Source organism: Bubalus kerabau, chromosome 13 (genome assembly GCF_029407905.1).
Source record: "Bubalus kerabau isolate K-KA32 ecotype Philippines breed swamp buffalo chromosome 13, PCC_UOA_SB_1v2, whole genome shotgun sequence".
Classification (NCBI taxonomy): Eukaryota; Metazoa; Chordata; class Mammalia; order Artiodactyla; family Bovidae; genus Bubalus; species Bubalus kerabau.
The window spans coordinates 52,110,257-52,132,567 of NC_073636.1; the positions used below are offsets into that span (position 1 = coordinate 52,110,257).

Genomic DNA, 22,311 nt, shown 5'->3' on the forward strand with positions numbered 1-22,311 from the left:
AACTGACAACCTCCTCAGTATGGAGGGTGACTAAATTAGACCTATCTGAAGCAGAAAGGGGAAAATTTCAAATCAATCGACTTGAGGATTCCTCAGAGCCCATGGAAACAAGGCCCAGCGAAGAGGGTGACTCTTGGGGTTCAGGCAGTTTCACAGCCCCTTCACACTCCCTGGTGAGGTGTGGATGGTGCCAGGAGTCCCAGAAGTGGGGTACTTACAGCTGACATTCATCCCCCTTGACGCCCTTGGTGGTGCAGAAGCACTTGCCCGTGTTGGTATTGCATAGCGACGCATGTCCATTGCACCTGCATGCTGGGGAGAAGGAAAAGGAAGTGGTGGTCACAACTGGCTTAAAAGATAACCACTATCAGACTTTCCCCCAAACAAGTAATTCTGTCTGAATTGGATTCAACTGTAAAGATAGGTAAAATAAAAGCATTCATTTAATAGGTAAAATTCTTTTTTTTCAAGCTGCTGATATATCTCAAATAATGTCAGAGCCAACATCAAAGAAGTCAAAGTCACCAGTCAGGATGAAAGAGAACATCAGTGTCCACTGCCATTTGAGGCCATGCCTCTTTGGGATGTAACAGACTCTGTTACAATTCTATCACGATTCTTTCATCTACTCAATAAACATTTCTGAAGCATCTTCAGTGTGGGCACACAAACACAATCTCTGTCCCCATAGAGACCTCTGAGCAATGACTGCTTCCCGCAGGGAGGGCTGGTCTGGCTAGGCTCTGCCAATGGCCATATTTCAAATCATACCAGGGCTCAGAGCTGAGAGTGGATTCCAATGGCAGGTCATGTTTCAGAGGCCCTCCAGGATTCAGCACCCTTGCCTGCCTTCTTCTTAGCCTTCAGACCAAACGACTCTTGTCATCTCCCTCCTCTAGCCACCTTTCATCTCCACCTTTCGTCCAACACCTGTGTGTGACCTATGACAAACTTTTTACTCCAGCTGAAATAAATGATCTTTTCCCTCAATAGCTTTTCACTCGACAACCTGTTTTTCTGTGAATAAATTACAAGTATTAGGCTATAGATACGTATACTTTTAAAATAAATCCCATGGAGAAAAAATATCACCCAAAGAAACCTATGAATAGAATAGTGCAGTAGTGAAGAAAATTTATGTTGCAGTAAGAAACACAAGGGTTCAACTCTGGGTTTCCTGAGGATGGAGAGAGGTGCAATGTATTAACAAAGCAAAGGCCTATCTATAGTCAATCTGCCCAGGTTTGAATTCAGGCCCCTCCATTTAGCTCCTTTTCTAAGTCGGCTTCCTCATTCATGTGATGGGGGTAATAATAATGCCTATCCTGTAGGATTTTGGGGAGGATTAAATGATATAAGACATGAATGAAATACAGTAGGCATTCAAAAAATCATCGCTGTTATCTAAAGATTAAGGACTATACAGTTCTAAGAAGAAAACATTAAAGACTTGGTGGCACTTATAGTATTTTTAAATTATGCTTTCTATTAAAGATTGTGACTCTGAAAAATAAAGCTAGCTCTATGTCCTGGAAGCAGCTTCCTAGATGGCTCAGTGGTAAAGAATCCACCTGCCAATGCAGGAAACACAGGTTCAATCCTTGGTTCAGGAAGATCCCCTGGAGAAGGAAATGGCAACCCACTCCAGTATTCTTGCCTGGGAAATTCCATGGACAGAAGAGCCTAGCTTAGCAGGCTACACAATCCATAGGGTTTCAAATAGTTGGACATGACTTAGCAACTAAACAACAATAACAGTAAGTTCTGGACAACTGTACTCTACCCCTACAAATACCACAGAGGAGAATGTAACTTTTTAAGATAACAGTTGAACATAACAGGGATGACAGCACCCTGATCACAGTGGTACAACCACACCCAGCAGCTAAAGTCACATTTCCTGAATGTGGTTCTCAGCATGGCCCAATCTCACAGTGAGAGCTTGGTCAGGCTACTCTATCTTGGGGATAATAAAAGCACTGTTGTCTCAGGGGGCTGCCAGCACAATGCCTTGCATCAATATATATCAATCATTCAAAAATGTCAGGTACTCTTGATTACTAACTAATGGATGAAATCTATTCACAAGGAATAGAAAAGTATTTTTACTGAGTACCTTTTAGTCTGAGCTTCACGTAAGAATGGCAAGAAAGGACATCTGAAGAGTAATAATGATTGTTCACATCTACCTGCCATGTCCTGCTGACTGCTTTCATTTCAACAACCATGCTACTAACCCCATTTTACAGAGGAGGAAAATGAATCCCAGAGAGGTTCCACTAGGACACTAGCTCTCTTCTAACTGCTCTGGAATTAGATTTTCAAGGGCCATGCTAAGGAGTTTGGAGGTGGGACTTGGGGAGCAGTTAGAGATTTTCCTTTCTTACTTATTTTTTTCTTCAGACCTGATGGACCTTTCCACTGAAAACTAGAACAAACTTAAAAGTAGTTTATTGGTATCACTTGTCATTTTAAAAAATTGAATTTTTGTGCTAAAAATGAGTCTCCTTTTGCTTACAGGAATCTATCTGACATGTATGGGGAGACACAGGGCTACTTAAATCTTTAAAAATACTGGAAGTATTGAGGAGTCTAGCTCCTGGTTAAAAATCTACGTGTGACTTTTGAGGCCCAACCATAGGCAATGATAAAGGTTTTCTCTGGTGGGCCTTACAGGGAAAGCTGCCTTCCCCACACCAGCCTGGGTGGAACTCTCTAGTGGAGAGTGAAATGAAATATTCTAGTGGAGTTGAGTCAAGGGCTCAGGCCCCTTGGCCAGCCACTCTCTATCACATATTTGCATTCCTAGCTCTGCTAAGCCTCCACATGGAAGAGGAGGGGAACCTCAAAGAGGCTTTTCCCACTCTCCGTCCCAGGTACTTCTCCATTCCTACTAGCCTTTCCATCCCCCCATCTCTCCACTCCAGGGTCCACAAAAGGCTTTCGCTGGACCTTCAGTTCTGGGCCCCCTCAATGGCATGTTGACCCCCAAGCCTATGCTAATTCACTTGATGCTCAAACAGCACACCATTCCAAGAAGGAAAGTAGAACAAGGGCAGTCAGTGCTCTCTCAGTGTAAGCCTTTTGCTTCCATCATCACAGTAACTGATTAAAGGCTTTAACTCCCTCATTTTTGACTAGATGCTTTAATATCTACTCTGACACTAGGCAGCTCTGCTCTCTCTCTTCCAGCTCAGCTGACCTCCTGACAAGTGTAACTTAAGAAACGTATTATCTGAAACCAAGTGGCTTTCCTCCTCCAAGATAATCAAGACAAACAGATCATGTGCCACCTTGTTTGCAATCAGTGACCCTGAAAAATTTGACTTACGTTGACATTTTCCCCCGTTGGTTGGATCACCATAGAAGCCAGATATGCAGGTCTCACAGTGCTTGCCCGTGGTCAGGTTCTCACACTTCTCACAGATACTCTGATTAATGCATTTGCTGTGGCCATTGCACTGGCAAGCTAAAAGAAAGAATTTTAAGGGGCTTGTCCTATGGTAGAGCTGGGTGGAATACGTTCCACGAGATTTATTTGTAACCATCTACACTCCTTATTGCCTCTAAAAACAATCATCAAAACTACCAAAAATTAGGTTGAGAAATAAGATCAAAACATCAGAAAAGAGCTAGTTCAGGAAAACCAGAAATATACTACAGCAAGGTAAAAGTTCATAGCCATTAAAAAAAGTTTTTGTTGTTATTCACCTTAAAAATAATACATGCTCATGATAGTACATTAGAAAAATATAAGGAATTAGAAAAAAATCATATACAATTCCACCACCCAGAGATCACTGTCCATTTTTGGAATCTTTCCTTCCAGTATTTTTTTCTATACAGTTTTACATAGTTGTATTTATATTAATATTCAATTTTGATTTTTAAAAATGTAGATCACAATTATTTTACATTATTTCATCTAACATAAACAAAACTTTAAATGGTAGAATAATTTCTATGAAGCAAATAGCTACTTAACCATTTCCTTACATTCTGATAGCTTGCTTTCAACTTTTCATTTTAGAAAAATAACCATCTTTATAAGTAAACATTTTTGAAGTGGAATTACTGATTCTTGATGCATACAGGACTTCACAACTAGAAAGAAATATGATGCGTGGACCTCTCAGGGCTGCTCAGGACAGCTGTGCACTGCCGAGTTCAGGTGGGGCCACTCATGTAGTGTACAATCTATAAGCAGACCTGTCTTTTCTTCTCTTCAGCTCTACTGAGATATAACTGACATGGAATATTGTATAAATCTCAAGTGCACACTTAAAGGATACAATGTGTTGATTTGATAAAAACACTGAACAAATGCTTCTCTCTCTCTTCCCCTTCAAATTTCACTGAAAGTATAGAAGAAATGTAAACACAAGGGTTTGGGATAAGAGGGAAAAGTGCTATAAGAAGTAGAGAGGGATACTTCTGAAGCACTGAATTTCTAGAAGTAATCAGAATACCCCAAGTGGGGAGGCCCTTGGCACAATCATGAACATGCCAAATACATCCAGACACCTGGTCTGATGCGCCTTCCTCCCTTCACTGAGGGAGGAATAGAGACCATTCATCCACAGCCAGGGCAGACCAGAGTTGGAGAGTCCTGGTACTAGCTAGCCAGCCTTTCCCTTAGGACATCACACCACACCTTCACAACAGCTCAGTATACCCAGTACTCATAAGCCTAGACATTCAGTTAAAAATACAAATCAACCTTGAGGAATCACTAGTCTGAGAAAATTACCAAGCTAAAGGCATCACCAAGATCAACACGTGGAACAACTAACTCTGAAGGAAGGATTAGTGCAAGAAATTTAAGAGAATGAAAAATATTAACTTTCGTAAATTCAGGGAGGCTTGAGGGATCACTGCATTCATAAAATAAGAAAGCAAGCTCTGAAAAAACTTCACAATATTTAGAAACTTTGTAAAAAGAAAAGGATAAAATAAAATCAGAGACAAAACAAAAACCATTCAAAAGGTTAAATAGGAAAACACATATAGCTAAAAGCTGCCTACAAGAAAATAATATGAACAGCTGTATGCCAAAAATTTGACTATTTAGATGAAACAGAAAAATTCCTGTAAAATACAGGCTACCCAAACTGACTGAAACAGAAACAGAAATCTGCCTGTATTATACTTTACTTCCCTACTAAGTAGAGATTGGATGAATAATCAAAAATCTTCCCACAAAGAAAAATCCGAGCCCAGATGGCTTCACTGGTGAATTCTATCAACACTTCAAGAAGAATTAATACCAATCTTTTTGCAAAGTCTTTCAATAAATGCAAGAGGAGGGAATACTTCCCAACTCACTCTATGAAGTCAGTACTACCCTGGTACCAAAATCAGACAGGCATCACAAGAATGAAAACTACAGAACAGAGCTATATCCTATATGAAAACAGACACGAAATACCCAACTAGAAAACTGAATCCATGTCAACGTATTGCAAAAACCACTACAATATTGTAAACCAATTAACCTCCAATTAAAATAAATTAATTAAAAAAAAAACCTGAATCCAGCAACACAGTAAAAAGAATTATACATCATGAGCAAATGGGCTTTATTCCAGAGATGAAAGGCTGGTTTAATATCCTTAAATCAATTGGTATAATGTATAGTATTAATAAACTAAAGAACAAAACCACACAATTATCAAGATACACAAAAATTATGTGACAAAATTCAGCACCCAATCATAGCCCTCAAAAAGCCAGGAAGAGAAGGAAAATTTCTCAACCTGATAAAGGACATGTATGAAAAAACTAAGGCCAATATCATATATAATGGAAAAAGACTGAACTCATTCTCCCTAAGATCAGTAACAAGACAATGATGTCCATTCTCATCACTTTTATTCAATATTGTACTGGAGTTTCTTGTCAGGCCAAATAGTCCTCCAAAAAAAATTTTTTTAAAGAAGGTGTCCAGATAGGAAACGAAAAAGTAAAACTGTCTTTTTTAGCAGACAATACAATCCCTGTATAAAGAAAACCCTAATCAACTAAAGAAATAGTAGAAATAATAGTTCAGCATGGTTGCATGACACAAGATCAACAAACAGAAATCAATTCTATTTCTAAATATATACTAACAATGATCAAAAAACAAAATTAAGATAATTCAATTCACAATACTTGAAGAAGTATAAAATACTTTGCATAGTAAATTTAACAAAACAAGCATAACATATAAACACTGAAAACTAAAAAACATTGCTGAAAGAGAATAAAAAACTAAAGAAATAGAAAGACATTCCAGGTTTATAAACTAGAAGGCTTAATACTGTTAAAAAGGTGTGTGTGTGCTAAGTCAAAAAACGAAGATCATGGGATCTCAACCCATCATTTCATGGCAAATAGATGGAGAAACAATGGAAACAGTGACAGGCTTTATTTTCTTGGGTTCCAAAATCACTGTGGACAGTGACTGCAGCCATGAAATTAAAAGATGCTGCCTCCTTGGAAGAAAAGCAATGATAAACCTAGACAGTATATTAAAAAGCAGAAACATTACTTTTCCAACAAAGGTCCATATAGTCAAAGCTATGGTTTTTCCAGTAGTCATGTACAGATGCGAGAGTTGAACCATAAATAAGGCTGAGTGCCGAAGAACTGATGCTTCTGAATTGTGGGTTGGAGAAAACTTTATAGAGTCCCTTGCCTTGGACAGCAAGGAGATCAAACCGGTCAATCTTAAAGGAAATCAACTCTGAATATTCATTAGAAGGACTCATGCTGAAGCTGAAGCTCCAATACTTTGGCCACCTGATGCGAAGAGCCGACTCATTAGAAAAGACCCTGAGGCTGGGAGAGATTGAAGGCACAAGGAGAAGGGGGTGGCAGTGGATGAGATAGTAAGACAGCACCACCGACTCAATGGACATAAGTTTGAGCAAACTCTGGGAGATGGCGAAGGACAGGGAAACCTGGTGTGCTGCAGTCCCTGGGGTCACAAAGAGTTGGATACAACAGAGCAACGGAACAACAAAGCACGCTAAGTTGCTTCAGTAGTGCCCAACTCTGTGCAACCCTATGGACTGTAGCCCACCAGGCTGTTCTGTTCATGGGATTCTCCAGGCAAGAATACTGGGGTGGGTTGCTGTGCCTTCCTCCAGGGGATCTTCCCAACCCAGGGGTCAAATCTCTCTCTTAGGTCTCTTGCATTGGCAGGTGGGTTCTTTACCACTAGCGCCAGCTGGGAAGCCCCATTAGGATGGCAATATACCCCCAAATGGTCTATAGATTCAGTGCAATATCTTATGAAATATCAGTTGGCTTTTTGTTGATGTTACTGAAACTGACAAATTCATCCTAAAATTCATATGGAAATTCAAGGAACCCAGAACAGCCATGACCATTTAGAAAAATAAGAACAAAGTTGGAGGACTTAGGCTTCCCAATTTCAAAACTTACTACACTTACTACAAAGCTATAGAAATCAGGAGTGTGATACTAGCATAAGGCCAGACATATGGTCAATGGAACAGAAATGAGAGTTCAGAAATAATTTCTTACATTCAACTGATTTTCAAAAAATGTGCTTCTAAAATTCAATAGTACACAAATGTCCTCCCAAAATTCAATAGTAAAAAATAGTCTTTTCAGCAAATGTTGCAGGAACAACTAGCTAACCACATGCAAAAATATAAGTTTGGAAAAAAAAAAAAAGATAAGTTTGGATGCCAGCTTCACATCAGATACAAAAATTAACTAAAAATGAATTATGAACCTAAATATAAAGAGATAAATCTATATAACTTTAAAAAGAAAATACAGGAGTAAACCTTTGTAATTTGGGGTTAGTTAGGCACTGATTCTTTTATACAATACCAAAAGCACATAGGGTTAAGGAATACTTTTGTATTTCAAAAGATACCGTCAAGAAAGTAAAAAAGAAACCCCATGGAATGGGAGAAAATATCTGCAAACTGTATATCCAATAAGGGGCTTATATCTGGATTCACAAAGAACTCTTGTAGGTCAACAGTAAAATGATAATGCAATTTTTGAAACTGAGCAAAGAATTTGAATAGTTCTCCAAAGAAGACATACAAATGGCCAACAGGATGCTCAACTTCATTAGTCATTAAAGAGAAAGAGAACTTGCTCAGTTGTGTCCGACTCTGCAACCCCGTGGACTGTAGCCTACCAGGCTCCTCCATCCATGGGATTCTCCAGGCAAGAGTAGTGGAATGGGTTGCCATTTCCTTCTCCAGGGGATTTTCCGGGCCCAGGGATTGAACCCAGGTCTCCTGCATTGCAGGCAGATGCTTTACCATCTGAGCCATCAGGGAATCATTAGTCATTAGGGAAATGCATATCAAAATCACAGCGCTTGCCAAGTAGTCCAGTGGTTAAGAATCCTCCTGCCAATGCAGTGGACACAGGTTCAATCCCTGGTGTGGGAAGATCTTACATGCAGCAGGGCAACTAAGACTATGCATGCTACTGAAGCCTGCATGCCTAGAGCCTATGCTCTGCAACAAGTGAAGCCCCCACAACGAGAACCTCGTGCACCCCAAAGAAGAGTAGCCCTGCTCACAACTAGAAGCCCATGTGCAGCAACAAAGACCTAGTACAGCCAAAACAAAACAAAAAAAACCACTGTGACACGCCATTTCTCATATTCTCATACACTAGAACAGCTACAATCAAACAAGTATGATGAGGATGTGGGGAAATCTGAACCTTTCTAACACTGCTAGTGAGAATGAAAAATGGTACAGCTACTTTGTAAAACTTTGAACCCATCATTCTCCAATTTTGTCCTTGGTCCTAGGCAATCACTTATCTATTTATTGTCTCTAAATATCTGCCCTTTTTTGGACATTCCATATAAGAGATATTGGCTTCCCTGGTGGCTCAGATGGTAAAGAATCTGCCTGCAATGCAGGAGGTGCAAAAGACTCAGGTTTGATTCCTGGGTCAGGAAGATTCCCCCAGAGGAGGAAATTGCAACCCACTCCAGTATTCTTGCCTGGAAAATTCCATGGACAGAGGAGCCTGGTGGGCTACAGTCCATGGGGTCCCAGAGAAGTGGACATGACTGAGCGACTGACTCACCAAGTAACTTTCCTTATAGAAGTCTTCACAGTCCAGTAGTCAGGGGCACTGTCTGGCAGGATTTCAGAGAAATTCTTATCCACTAATCTCTTGGGAGTCTTTGCACCTGTCTAGCTTCTCCCAATTGTTCTGGCAGCCCATCAGTAATTTTGTGCATTTACTGGAAGTTTGAATCAAAAGCCACTTTCTCTGGTTTCTCAGGGCAGCTACCCCAGCAGATCAAGGCTCAAATTTTACATCAACTCAAAGTTGATTCCTTCTTGCATCAACCACTGGGAGTGATAGGAGGAAGGATTGGGAGAAGGAAAGAGAGGGAAGGAGTGGGCAGAGGGGAGAGAAGGGTAAAAGGAGGGAAGGAAGGAGGGAGGTGGATAGGCAGGCTGAATTTTTCCTTTTTTCTTCTTGTCAAAGGAAAGAGGAGGTTTTCCTTCTCCCTATTCTTAGAGCATTTCAGTATGAAAATTTGCATTTAAAAAACCTCTGATTCCTTTGAAACATACGTAAATTTCTTTAAAACCTAAATAAGCCATAAGTCAGCATTACAAAGCAGACACTGTTTTTGTTAAGGGCTTAAGAGTCATCTCTTTGAAATGTAAACAACAAGCAAGCCAGCCACCCTACCCTCTCTCTGTGGGAATGGGTCCAAACTATAACCATCTGCTTGTGTTAATGATACAAGTTTGTTTTCCTTTTTGTTTTTTCCTTTGGGCAAAGGCAATTAACAAAGGTGGCCACCCCAATTACCAGGTAAATTCACAATAAACTAGGAAAGAATGTAGAGCAAACAGTGGTGTCAACTCCTCTCACACAAAGACAAGTTACCTTCATTTTGAGGACAAGTATAGAATGGACTGTATATGCTGGGATATTTAAAAGGGTGGGATTTCTCTCTGTTGTTATCTCATTAGTGGACTGCTGAAATGTGCACTACCATCTGGTTTAATGCTTACTCAGTAATAAGACTTTCTTTCCTACATCTGTGGAGAGAAATTTCTGGGTTGGCAGGAGATTTTATTTTTAATTTTTCCCCTAACAATCATCACATTGTATTTTTAAGTAAAAAAGGAAACTGCAGAACAATGTATCATATGCATAGTATATCTCACAGTATTTTTTATTTAAAAAACTATAGATCTAAAGGTACATGTATTACTGTTAAAAGTTTTTCCTTCTATGAAGAACTAGAAATGAGGAAATGCCGGGCTGGATGAAGCACAAGCTGGAAATCAAGACTGCCAGGAGAAATATCAATAACCTCAGATACACAGATGACACCACCCTTATGACAGAAAGCGAAGAGGTACTAAAGAGCCTCTTGATAAAAGTGAAAGAGGAGAGTGAAAAAGTTGTCTTAAAACTCAACATTCAAAAAACTAAGATTATGGCATCTTGTCCCACCAATTCATGGCAAATAGATGAGGAAACAACGGACCGTGACAGATATTATTTTCTTGGGCTCCAAAATTACTGTGGATAGTGACTGCAGCCATGAAATTTAAGACGCTTGCTCCTTGGAAGAAAGCTATGACCAACCTAGACATTATATTAAAAAGCAGACACATTACTTTACTGACAAAGGTCCGTATAGTCAAAGCTATGGTCTTTCCAGCAGTTATGTATGGATGTGAGAGTTGGACCATAAAGGTTGAGCACCGAAGAATTGATGCTTTTGAACTGTGGTGTTGGAAAAGACTCTTGAGAGTCCCTTGGACAGCAAGGAGATCAAACCAGTCAATTCTAAAAGAAATCAGTCCTGAATATTCATTGGAAGGACTGATGCTGAAGCTGAAGCTCCAACACTTTGGCCATCTGATGAGAAGAGCCAACTCACTAGAAAAGACTCTGATGCTAGAAAAGACTAAAGGCAGGAGAAGGGGACGACAGAGGATGAGATGGTTGGATGGCATCACCGACTTGATGGACATGAGTTAGAGCAAGCTCCGGGAGTTGGTGATGGACAGGGAAGCCTGGCATGCTGCAGTCCCTGGGGTTGCAAAGAGTCAACACAACTGAACTGAACTGAGAGATGAGGAGTTATAGTTTTTATTTTATCTACATCTGTAATAGCTAATTTTTATAATGAACACATTTCATTACTTTTATAATGAAAGTTAGCAAAACAACAGAAAATTCTTAGTATTTTCATTAACTGACATTAAAAATATTTTTCATATGAAACAAATAGTTTCTTAAATGATCTCTCTTTTTTTTCCCTTAAAGAAATCCATATAAATAATGTAGCTTTCAAGGCTTTATTCTTTGTAAGTAGGTAGTGAGATTTGGGACACAGAACACATCTTACCTGGACAATGAATGAAAGACCAGTTATATCTGCTGTCCTCCAGACACATGCTGGAATTGAGAAGAGGCTGTGGGTAGGAACTTCCTGTAGGGCCCTGAGAAGGCATCTTCACTGGTCCTTTATAGGAGCCCTCTATGCATTTCCCTTTGCCTGTATTGCTAGGATCAGTGCACCAGCCACAGCCTGGTTGCTCCAAGCAGTGACTACAGGTACAGTAGCCTGAACAATTTTCAGCTGTAAAAAAACGTAAGTTATAATTTACTATCACATGTAGACGTAAATTCATTGTATATTTAAACTATCTTTTTCTTTAACAGATGATTCAACTGTTAGTCAAAATTCCTATTCTATTGTGATTGTTCAAATGATATAATAAAATTTTAAAGAGCCCAATATTTTGTCCAACCTATAATAGAGACTCCTCTCTTCTCTTGCAATCCTAGGATATTGGAGGCAGAAGAGATTTTAGAGACCATCTCCTGGAAAGCACTTACTTTATGAATTAGGAGATAAAGATGTGGAGACATTCCACAGATTGGGCGATATGATACTGAGATTCACCAAGTTATTTCTGTACTCTGTGATCTATTCTACAATTGTTTACTTGTGTCACTGTATTTGATTCTATATGCAGGTTCATATCAGGCAGTCTCTGGATAGACCTGAGCAGATGGTCAAGTCTGGTTTCATCCCTAGAAAGTTCAGAGGCTGACAGCATTGCCCTACACACAGTGTTGTCATCCATACTGCTTAGAGCTCACTTTTCACTCACGGGGGCAGCTGCTCATGGTATACCACTCCATACACTGGCCAAAAGGGAAGGAGGCCACGTAGGCATTGGAGTCCACGCACTGCTTCATGTTGCTGCACCACATGCACTCCGAGCTGCCGCTGGTACACTCCCCACAGGCTGTCCGCAAGGCACAAGGGGTCCGACACTGCTTGGCACTGTGGTTAGCTGGGAAGTAAACCCAAGAGAAACATTTAAAGCTCCCACCATGTCAGCTAAGGTCAAAGGCTTTGCAGTGTGGGTTGTGACCCACTAATGTGTCATGAAGTCAATTCAGTGGGTTACATTAAACGTAGAAGAAAACACAAAGTCTTAGGTCATCATGTACTGGTTAGTCATGTATATTTATACACTTGGGGGGAAAAACTGTTTTTATTTTCAAAGAGAAGGACAGATATGAGGTAACAAGCTAATTTTTCCATGAGAGAAGGGGTTCTAATATAGGAGACCCAAGATGAACTTCACAAGTTTTACAACCCACCTGAATCTGTAACATTATATCTCTGTATATTCTAGGGAAAGAAGAACCACAACATTCATTAACTTTACCAAAGCACCCAGAATCCAAAATGGCTGAAAAATTTCCCTGCGGGAAGGTTAAATAATAAATATTAATGTGACTCCACAGTGATCTGAATTCTCTTCCACATCCCTGCATTCCTCAGACAAATTATAATACCTTCCTAAAATGAGACCTGATGTCAATGGAGTCCAGCCTCCCACAAGCATCCACAAAATTCCAAATACTGCCTGTGAGACCCCCTGCAGGAGAAGGGCAATGGTCAAAGGCTTGTCTGAGTGCTGCACATGCCACCCATGCCTGTCTTTATGAAACTGAGATGTGCCTAGAGCAAAGCTTCAAGCCTGTGCAGCAACTCCAAGTGGAGGCTCCTTCAGCGCTCTCCTGCAGCGTTATTGCGCTGAAGGTTTGCTTTTCCTTCCTGTTGTTGTTCAGCGGCTAAGTCCTATCCGACTCTTTGTTACCCTATGGACTGCAGCACACCAGGCTTTCCTGTCCTTCACTATTTCCTGTAGTTTGCTCAAATTCATGTCCACTGAGTCGATGATGCTATCTAACCATCTCATTCTCTGCCACCCTCTTCTCCTACCCTCAATCTTTCCTAGCATGAGAGTCTTTCTCAAGGAGTTGGCTCTTTGCATCAGGTGGCCAAAGTACTGGAGCTTTAGCATCAGTCCTTCCAATGAATACTCAGGATTTATTTCCTTTAGGATTGACAGCTTTGATCTCCTTGCTGTTCAAGGGATTCTCAAGAGTCTTCTCTAGCACTGCAATTATAAAGCATCAGTTCTTTGGTACTCAGCCTTCTTTACGGTCCAACTCTCACATCTGTACATGACTACTGGAAAAATCATAGCTTTGACTATATGGATCACTGTCAGCAAAGTGATGTCTCTGCTTTTTTTAATACACTGTCTAGGTTTGTCATTGCCTTCTTTCCAAGGAGCAAGTGTTTTCTAATTTCATGGCTGCAGTCACTATTCAAAGTGATCCTGGAGTCCAAGAAAATAAAATCTGTCTCTGCTTCCACTTTTTCCCCTTCCATTTGCCATGAAGTGATGGGACTAGATGCCATGATCTTAGTTTTTTTAATGTTGAATTTTAAGCCAGCTTTTTCATTCTCATCAAGAGGCTCTTTAGTTCCTCTTCACTTTCTGCCATTAGAGTGGTATCATCTGCATATCTGAGTTTGTCAATATATCTCCTGGCAATCTTGATTCCAGCTTGTGATTCATCCAGCTTGGCATTTCACATGATATACTCTGCATATAAGTTATATAAGTAGGATACAATATACAGCCTTGTTGTACTCCTTTCCCAATTTTGAACCAATTAGTTTTTTCATGTCTGGTTCTGTTGCCTCTTGACCCACAGGACTACACCAATTATTCTTCTCCCCCCGACACTATCTTTCTGTTCAGTATCCCTGCAGTGATCTGCTTGCTTTTCTGCTTTTTTCTTTGGATTTTTGGTTCTATCTTCCACAGCATTTCTCTGCCAACACCTAGAAATATGCCTTTTGGGTCAATTCTCAATACTTTTTGTGGTCAACAAACCAATCAATCTCACTGTTAAATAACAATATTCTAAATAACAATATTCTAATTAGCACATTGTTGTTTAGTTACTAAATTATGTATGACTTTTTTGTGACCCCATGTACAGAGTTCTTCTGTCCATGGGATTTTCCAGGCAAGAATACTGGAGTGGGTTGCCATTTCCTCTCCAGGGTATCTTACTGACCCAGGGATTGAACCTACATCTCCTGCACTACAGGCAGATTCTTTATTACTGAGCAACCAGGAAAATGCTAGTTATTTTTAGTTTTGTTCATAGCTCATACTACTTCCTTCTGCTTTAAAAATTCTGCATTATCCTCTGCTTCATATGCTTGAAATCAATACTCCACCTGTGTTTTCATGAAAATTTCACAATACTTAATTATGCCTCCTACAGTTTCTCTTTCAATGAATGTCCAGTAACACATAATGCAACCATATACTTACCAGGCCTTTCACAGACACTACCATTGAGTGGATTGATGCAGGTTGCAGCCTTTAAGCCCCGAGTACTGGGTTCTGACAAGATCCCACAGAATCCAGCATCACTGGGCTCAGATGGCATCCACTGTAGTGAACTATTTGTGAACGGGGACATATCTTCCCAGCACCAATAGGACACATTGATCTTCCGAAGGCCAACCCATGGGGTTAAGGTGAGCTTGGACTGTAGGCAAAACAGACTATGAATATAATCAATGTCTTGACCAAAACTAGCTTCTAGATAAAAACTATTAAGTTACATGTATCCAAAGGACACAGGGAAACCTCCTTATCTCAAATCAGTCATGGTGGATTAGTGCAGACCTTTATTTTTATGTTACTTATCATTCCTGGCACTTTAATATGGCCATTTTACAAAGGATAGAAAAGACATCAAAGAAAGATGTCAGAGAAGACATCAGAATTTTCACAGAGATTAACAGCAAAGTAATAATCAAGTTCCTAAATTTCTATACTCTATGACAAATGCTATGAAGAGACAGCCACCCCCCAAGCTGGTTGAAATATCTATTTATAAATGAAATACCATATCAGTATGTATGAAACATTGGTTATATGCCTATTGTTATCTAAGCCTGTTTTGGGAGCTCTGGCTAGGTTAGATGATTGAAGATCCCCACATTCAGCTGGGGAGGCAGAGCGTATTGGCCGTCAATAAATTTTATAGGGAATAATAGGTCAATGAATTCCTGGGAATTCATTCCTAGGAAAGTCTGTCTCTTGCTCTACTGAAATGTCCTTCTTGTTGCAGTTTTTAAAAAAAATTTGTACAAAGTTTAGCCCAGAAATAAAAGATATTTTAACTTTTGCTAGTTATAAAACAAAATGTGCAGTATTTCCATTCTGGGGAGGAAAAAATAAACATGAATATTGTGTGCTCAGTCACTCAGTCATGTCCAACTCTTTGCGACCCCATGAACTGTAGCCCACCAGGCTCCTTTGTCCATGGGATTTTCCAGGCAAGAATACTGGAGTGGGTTGCCATTTCCTTCTCCAGGGAAAATGCTTATTAAGGGACTTTAAAAACAGCAACAAAAACAACACCCAAAAGTTGTTACTTTTAGTTGTAGTGAGTGATATTTATTTCCTTATAGGATTTGGTACTGATCTCTCATAAGGCCCAGCTACAGCAATTCCTTCCCATTCAGTCTGCACCAGTTATGCAAACTTACCTGCAGCTCACCCCTCAATCTCTGTATCTTTGATTAATGCACAGAGAGTCCAGCTCATCCCTTCTGTCTTCAGGAGTTACCTCTTTCTGTCTGTCAGCCTGTCTCTGTCCTAAAGGTTACAACGCCCTTTCTTTTTTTTCCAAACAAACCAGGGCTCTAAGTCAATTTATAGCTGTGGAAGCACATTACTTTAGTTGTCTCTCAACCATCAATCTGATCACAAGACTATGAATTGTTGAAAGAGCACTATCTTGTGAGTATCAGTTAACTGAGGGTGGGACCACTGTTCTAGGACTCTGGACTAAATACACAAAATGTCATTGTTGTATATCAACTACAAGCTGCCCAAGAGCAGTGGATGGACAGGAAGAGAACTTGAGGCCTTTCTGTGCTCAGAAACTCTTAATAAGAAGATGTCCTCTCCTTTTGGGCTGATCAGATCTAAGACCCACAGATGTCCATTTTTAGGATAATTAACATTGAATCATATTATACACTGTAATAATGCCTGAAACCTGGCTTAATTCAACTCAGCTAATTACTAATGGCACCCACTTCCCCAATCCCAGCAGAACCTAGGGATAAAACAGATATGAAATAGTCTACAGATATCACAGGATATGTGCATATGTCAACATGCTACTATTCAATATATACATAATTATTAATTTGTAATTTAATGAAATATGACTAATAAAAATGTGTTGGAAATGTCAAGAAAAGAATATATAATATTAAAGGAAGAGAATTTGACAGTGCAGTTCTACAGTCTATTACACTGCACTTACTCGCATTCCTCCTCCTGCCAAGCACGTCACAGGTAAGCTGCAGTTATGCTCTTTGTAGAAAGGTGGATACTAGAAACTTAAGTTCCAAGGATTTTAACTCACCATGCTCTGTGATGACTGCATGATTCGCAGCTGCTTAAGGACAAATTCTACCTTCTTCTGAGTTGTAAGAGAAGCCAAAAAGGCATTGTGGTTCCTGCAGGACAATTTTGCATTGTCATAAGTCTCCTTGGCAGTAGTAATTTTCAAACATGAGTTTCCAACCAAATGCCAGCCAATGCCACAGATATTTTCTTTATTAAAGAGGGGAGAGAAAACAAAGAGGTTTAGAAATCACACAAAATTACTTATATTACCACTTTGAATCACTGGAAATCTAAATAATATTTTTGAGTTCAATTCTAGATACTTCATTTGGATGTGTTGAGTGTATCAGACACATTACCAAGGATCAAATACAGAATAAAAAGAATTTTTTTTAATGTTTATCAGTCTTATTTCCTGGACCTCAAATGCATATGCTGAGGTCAATCTTCCCATGTCTTAGAGAAAAACATTTGTTTGACAACAGTGTTAAATTTATAAACCATCTTTTGAAGAACAATTAGAAACAGACTAAAATCCTAAGTAAAAAGTAGAATATGCATTTCTGAAAAGATGGGGTAGAAAACTGCAAGAACAGAAGTGAGTTGGTGAGTGAACAAGTCTACAAAAGACACACTTTTCACATCAAGTGGGAGGTAAACTCAAGTTACACAAAACATCCCAAAAGTGAGACGCAAAGAGCCTTTTGGGGAAGTAAGCCAAACCAGGGAAGTTTATCTGCTCTTGTGACCTCCCTGAACCCACAAAAAGAGCTGCTCAGAAGTTATACATGTTTCCTGGAAGACAGTGCATGAGCAAAGCAACTTCATTAGAACAACAGTACTCTAGAGATACTCTCAACAATGTTCATCAGCAGCCAGTGAGATGAAGGGAAAGTCACAGGAAAGGGATCATTTAAGAGCAGATAAAGACTAGCTCCTCAACGTGTGTCATCAGTGTCACTGCTTGTTGAAATGCAGATTCTAGGGCCCCACCACACATCTGTGTCAGATTCTGGCTTCTGGCAAGACCCCAGGTACTTTGCTGTGTACTCAAGTTTGTGATGTAATGAGGTAAAGAACAAGAAGTCCACTCCAGCAAGCTGAATCAAGGACTTCCAAAGGACATTCAAAAGGGGCCCAGTAGAGCCCAGCTACCCTGTACTTCTATTGTACAGAGCCACAGCAGACCACCTCCTGGACTTCCTCACTAAGCAAATATATCATAGAGTTTCAGCCATGGCTGGTTGGCTTCAGGCTCACAACTCATCATCCTGAACCTCAGAAGTGCTATAAATTGAGCTATCTGGGGCTGGGGTCATTTCAGGAAGTGCTGCTGACAAGGGCATCTCTCCTTTCCTTCTTGTCAGAAGGTGAAACACAATTCATAAAGTACCCAGCAGACTGGCCACTGAGACTGCTGCCTTCTACTCCCAAGTTACCACTGCAGAGTGGGGTGGGGACAACAGAGCAGGCTCAATGACACGGAGTCAAGCTATGATTCGATTCTCCATAGCAGCAGATGACGCTTCACTTGCTTTCAAAGAATGGTAGAAGTAAATACTTAAGAACTATATTTCTGCTTCAAAAAATCACCACCACAATAATGGAGTGGGGGATGAATGGATAAAATGAGTTCTCCCCTTTGGCTGGGTTCAATCTAGGCTGCACAGTATTGACAGTGTGTGCGTGTGAAGTCTTTGGACCCATCCACATCAAGATGCCTCTGCAATGCTTACCAGGCAGGGCAATGCACTCCTGATTCCGGGGCTCCCACTGGCAGTTCTGGTCCAGGGCACAGCTCCTGCAGCTGGTCTTCTTGTTACAGTAATACATTGGGTTATCCTTGGGGCAATGATCATACTTGAAAATGGAGATCTAGAATACAATGGACAAAAGCTTTTCTCTTATATCCACAGAGAGAACTCATGGTGAGGGCAACTAGGATACTAAAAGCAACAAAGTCTAACTGAGGAAGCAAACTACAACAAACAGATAAACCAATAAGATGTAGGTGAAGCAGCACTGCAGTGGAAACATTATAGTGAAATGTTCAAGGACATGCAAGGATCTGGCAAGGAAATAGTGCATTCTCTTAAACACCATGTTTCAACTGATGCATCTGTAGAATGTGAATGCTGAACTTGCTGCTTTTTAAATCATCTCTTAAACAGTATAAAAATTTTATATTTTATGAGATGTTTACACACTGACAAAGAATGTCTTATAAACCGTCAAAAATTATAAAAGTTGAGTCATTCTTTTTTTTGCCTTATAATCTAATAAAAATCATAAATGATAAGCATAAATTAGGCTGAGTCAAAATATAACGTAAGACAAGGAGATTTTGCAAAGGTCTATTATTTCCACAATTTATTGTGGCAGCTACACACCTGATTCACTTTCAGTCTCAAGTCCTAAACTGCTCTCCAACCTGGCATGGGTAGAGGGAGCGCGCCGTTACAAGCTTCACACAAATCTAGCCCTTAGCCACAGCCACACCTAGGGACTGGGGCATACTCAGAACAACAGTCTTGCCTTCTTCTAAAATACAAACATCAATCCTCCTGGCTAGTAGAACCTTTGGAATTTGGACATTTAGAGCATCTCTTACTAAAAGAAACTTGACTCAACAGTAAAATCCAAATCAACACTGAAGATTTCAAAAATAATTCTGGGCTAGTATTTATACCATATACACTAAAATCTATACCTAAACCCACTCGGGATTTTTCTGTCCTCTGAAATCCCTGAGAAACTGACCTGGCCTTCTGTGCAGCTGTGGTTCGTGGGGACACAATGGTCATTGCACCACTGGCAGCCATTGGTGTTGGCTGTGCAGCTGTAACAATCCGTGAGCTGGTCACATCTGTCATGGTCAAAAACTGTGAAGACAAGGAAAACTCATCAACTGTGGCAGCTTCTTTTCAGAAAAGTCACAGTCCCTTACAGCTGATGTTGAGCACAATATGACACCGACGCAAAACAACCACAACAACAAAAAAGTAACAAGGGTTGAAAGTAAAATGAGGAGTGAAACTGGCAGGAAAATATATTGGTGTATTCAGATTTAAATAGTATTTAGAAATAAGTAAACAATATGAAGAAAAGCCATTTTGTACTCCACCCTCCCAACAAAAGTACACAGAAGGTGAAAAACAAAGACAGAATAATTCAACAATAAGGGAAATAGGTCTGGTTCTTTGAAGACTTTTCTTCCCAAGAAAGAAATCAACTAGCAATTCAATGAACACCAAGAGCTGCCCAGGAGCCAAACAAAGAAGTATAGGGGACCAAGCCATTCCTCCTAGCTATAAAGGCAAGGCTGCTCTGGGTGTAGGAAGCAGGCAGCCCACAGAACCCCAAAAAAGGCAATACACATATATGTAATAAATTCTGGGTTACTACAGACCTGTTGATTTCCTAGTGACCCTAGATGAGTCAAGGTCAGCAATGAAAGAGAAGCTACACAACTTCTGCCTCATCTATTCAACCATTCATGGACATGGCACATGGTAGAATCCATGGACAAGAAAAGGCAGGGTGCACCTTCACAAAAATCCTAGCAACCTGCTCCTGATGCTGTTCTTCCTGCCCTTGTTATCACTCCATGGCCTGGGCCCACACAGAAAGCAGAGTAAACCAGGAAGGTGACACTGGAGACGAGTGCATAATGAATCATCTAAGGGAATTAAATACTATTTCCTATAAACCTGCACATTTAATTTGAACTTTTAAACATACGGTTAAAAAATAACTACTTCACTGCTTTTATCCCTTTTAGGAGACGGTGACTGGCCCTAAAAAGTTCTGGTCATCTTGGTTCTCTAGCACTCACGAGACCACCAATGAAGCTGGAAAGTTGACTGGATGTTCTTACTGAGGATTTATGTTCAGTTTAATTTGGAACATTCCAGGAGAGTTGAAAGCTGCCTCTGTCCATCATAACTCACATAGTAACTACTATACCATGGTAACCCTAATAGTTAAGAAATTCAGTCAACATACTTTAAATAAACTGAAGTGAAAAAATAATTTGCAGAGACTTTTTTTTTTACTTTAAAAAGACTTTCTCACATATGACTTCACTGTATTGCACTGTGCTGTATGTCAGGAAAAAAAGGGTAATCAGAAGCTGAGTAGGTAAGGTGAAGAAAACTTGGACAATACAAGGGGTGGTTCTAGAAGCAGGGATCACTGTTCATCTTCAACAACTGCCTGCCTTGCTATCACTGCTGCACTCAACTAGAGAGGTTAGAAAAGAACAATACTTTGCAAAGACAGTAACTCTACCTCTATTTATTAGAACAATCTACTTCAACATAGCATTTCTGGATTGGACCTCTTAATCTTATCCTTAATGTCAGAACTGCATAATTCAATGTGGTAGCCACTAACCACATGTAGTTTTTATTTCTTTTTGGCTGCCCAGCATGCAGAATCTTAGTTCCCTGTTCAGAGATGTAACCCATGTCCCCTGTTGCAGAACAGCAGAGTCTTAACCACTGGATCGGCAGGGAAGTCCCCACATGTAGTTTTTAATTTAGTTAAAATATAAAAATTCTTTTCTTCAGCCATACCAGTCTCATTCCAAGTGTTTGATAATCACAGGTAGCTAGTAGCTAACATATGGGGACAGTGCAGAAATAAACATCTAGGTTCTGAAGTTGGTAGAAGGGATTCCCTGGTGGCTCAGATGGTAAAGAGTTTGCTTGCAATGTGGAAGACCCAGGTTCAATCCCTGGGTTGGGAAGATCCCCTGGAGAAGGAAATGATAACCCACTCCAGTATTCTTGCCCAGAAAATCCCATGGATGGAGGAGCCTGGCAGGCTACAGTCCATGGAGTCGCAAAGAGTTGGACACGACTGAGTGACTTCACTATCCTTTTCCTCTGGAGTAGGTATACAAAGTCTATGCAATGTTAAAAATGTGTTTTCTTCATCATTAGCAAACAGCAGACATGGCATGTTCCCATCCACTATACAAATGTTTACAAACCAATTTTCAAACATCCATAAAGCATTTGCCTATGTTATTACTGGAATAATTTTGGATAATAAAATGAACACTGAAAGTTCACATAGGTAAGTGCCTTCACAATTGAGATAAAATAAGATTTCAAATTAACAACATTTTAAGAAGAGGAAAAAAAAAACATACTTCTTTTAGAAAAACATTCTGACTTTATCTTTTCTTGTGCTTCAGGCTCCAGCTCCCAGGAGACACACTGAGATGACCCTGTGTCCCACACACATCGGACACCAGGTCCTGCTGCGAGACAAGCAGCTTCACTCTGGTGTGCTTCACACTGTTCCGATGTGAATACTAGGATGTCACTGAGGAGGAGACTATTAAAACCACCAAATACATACATGGTTCTAAAAGAAAAAAAAAAGAAAAAGAGTTTACTGGAAACCTACATCAACAAATGCATGATATACTTTTTATAATCCTTAGACAAACCTCACATATCAAAAGTCCTGTAAAAAGTTATCTTTCAAGATCTCAAAA

General features: G+C 39.9%; 1 protein-coding gene across 2 annotated transcripts in view; it reads right to left on the reverse strand.

The window, feature by feature from the left end:
* Positions 1 to 22,311, reverse strand: part of ATRN (attractin) — a 189,079-nt gene that overhangs the window by 69,026 nt on the left and 97,742 nt on the right. For both annotated transcript variants that reach the window (XM_055544325.1, XM_055544326.1), the window contains exons 12-20: positions 21,961 to 22,178; positions 19,563 to 19,684; positions 18,539 to 18,677; positions 16,819 to 17,009; positions 14,700 to 14,919; positions 12,156 to 12,341; positions 11,384 to 11,617; positions 3,332 to 3,469; positions 219 to 312 (exon numbers count right to left, since the gene is read on the reverse strand). In XM_055544325.1, coding sequence (XP_055400300.1) covers positions 219 to 312; positions 3,332 to 3,469; positions 11,384 to 11,617; positions 12,156 to 12,341; positions 14,700 to 14,919; positions 16,819 to 17,009; positions 18,539 to 18,677; positions 19,563 to 19,684; positions 21,961 to 22,178 — 1,542 coding nt within the window. The remainder of the gene's footprint in view (positions 1 to 218; positions 313 to 3,331; positions 3,470 to 11,383; positions 11,618 to 12,155; positions 12,342 to 14,699; positions 14,920 to 16,818; positions 17,010 to 18,538; positions 18,678 to 19,562; positions 19,685 to 21,960; positions 22,179 to 22,311) is intronic.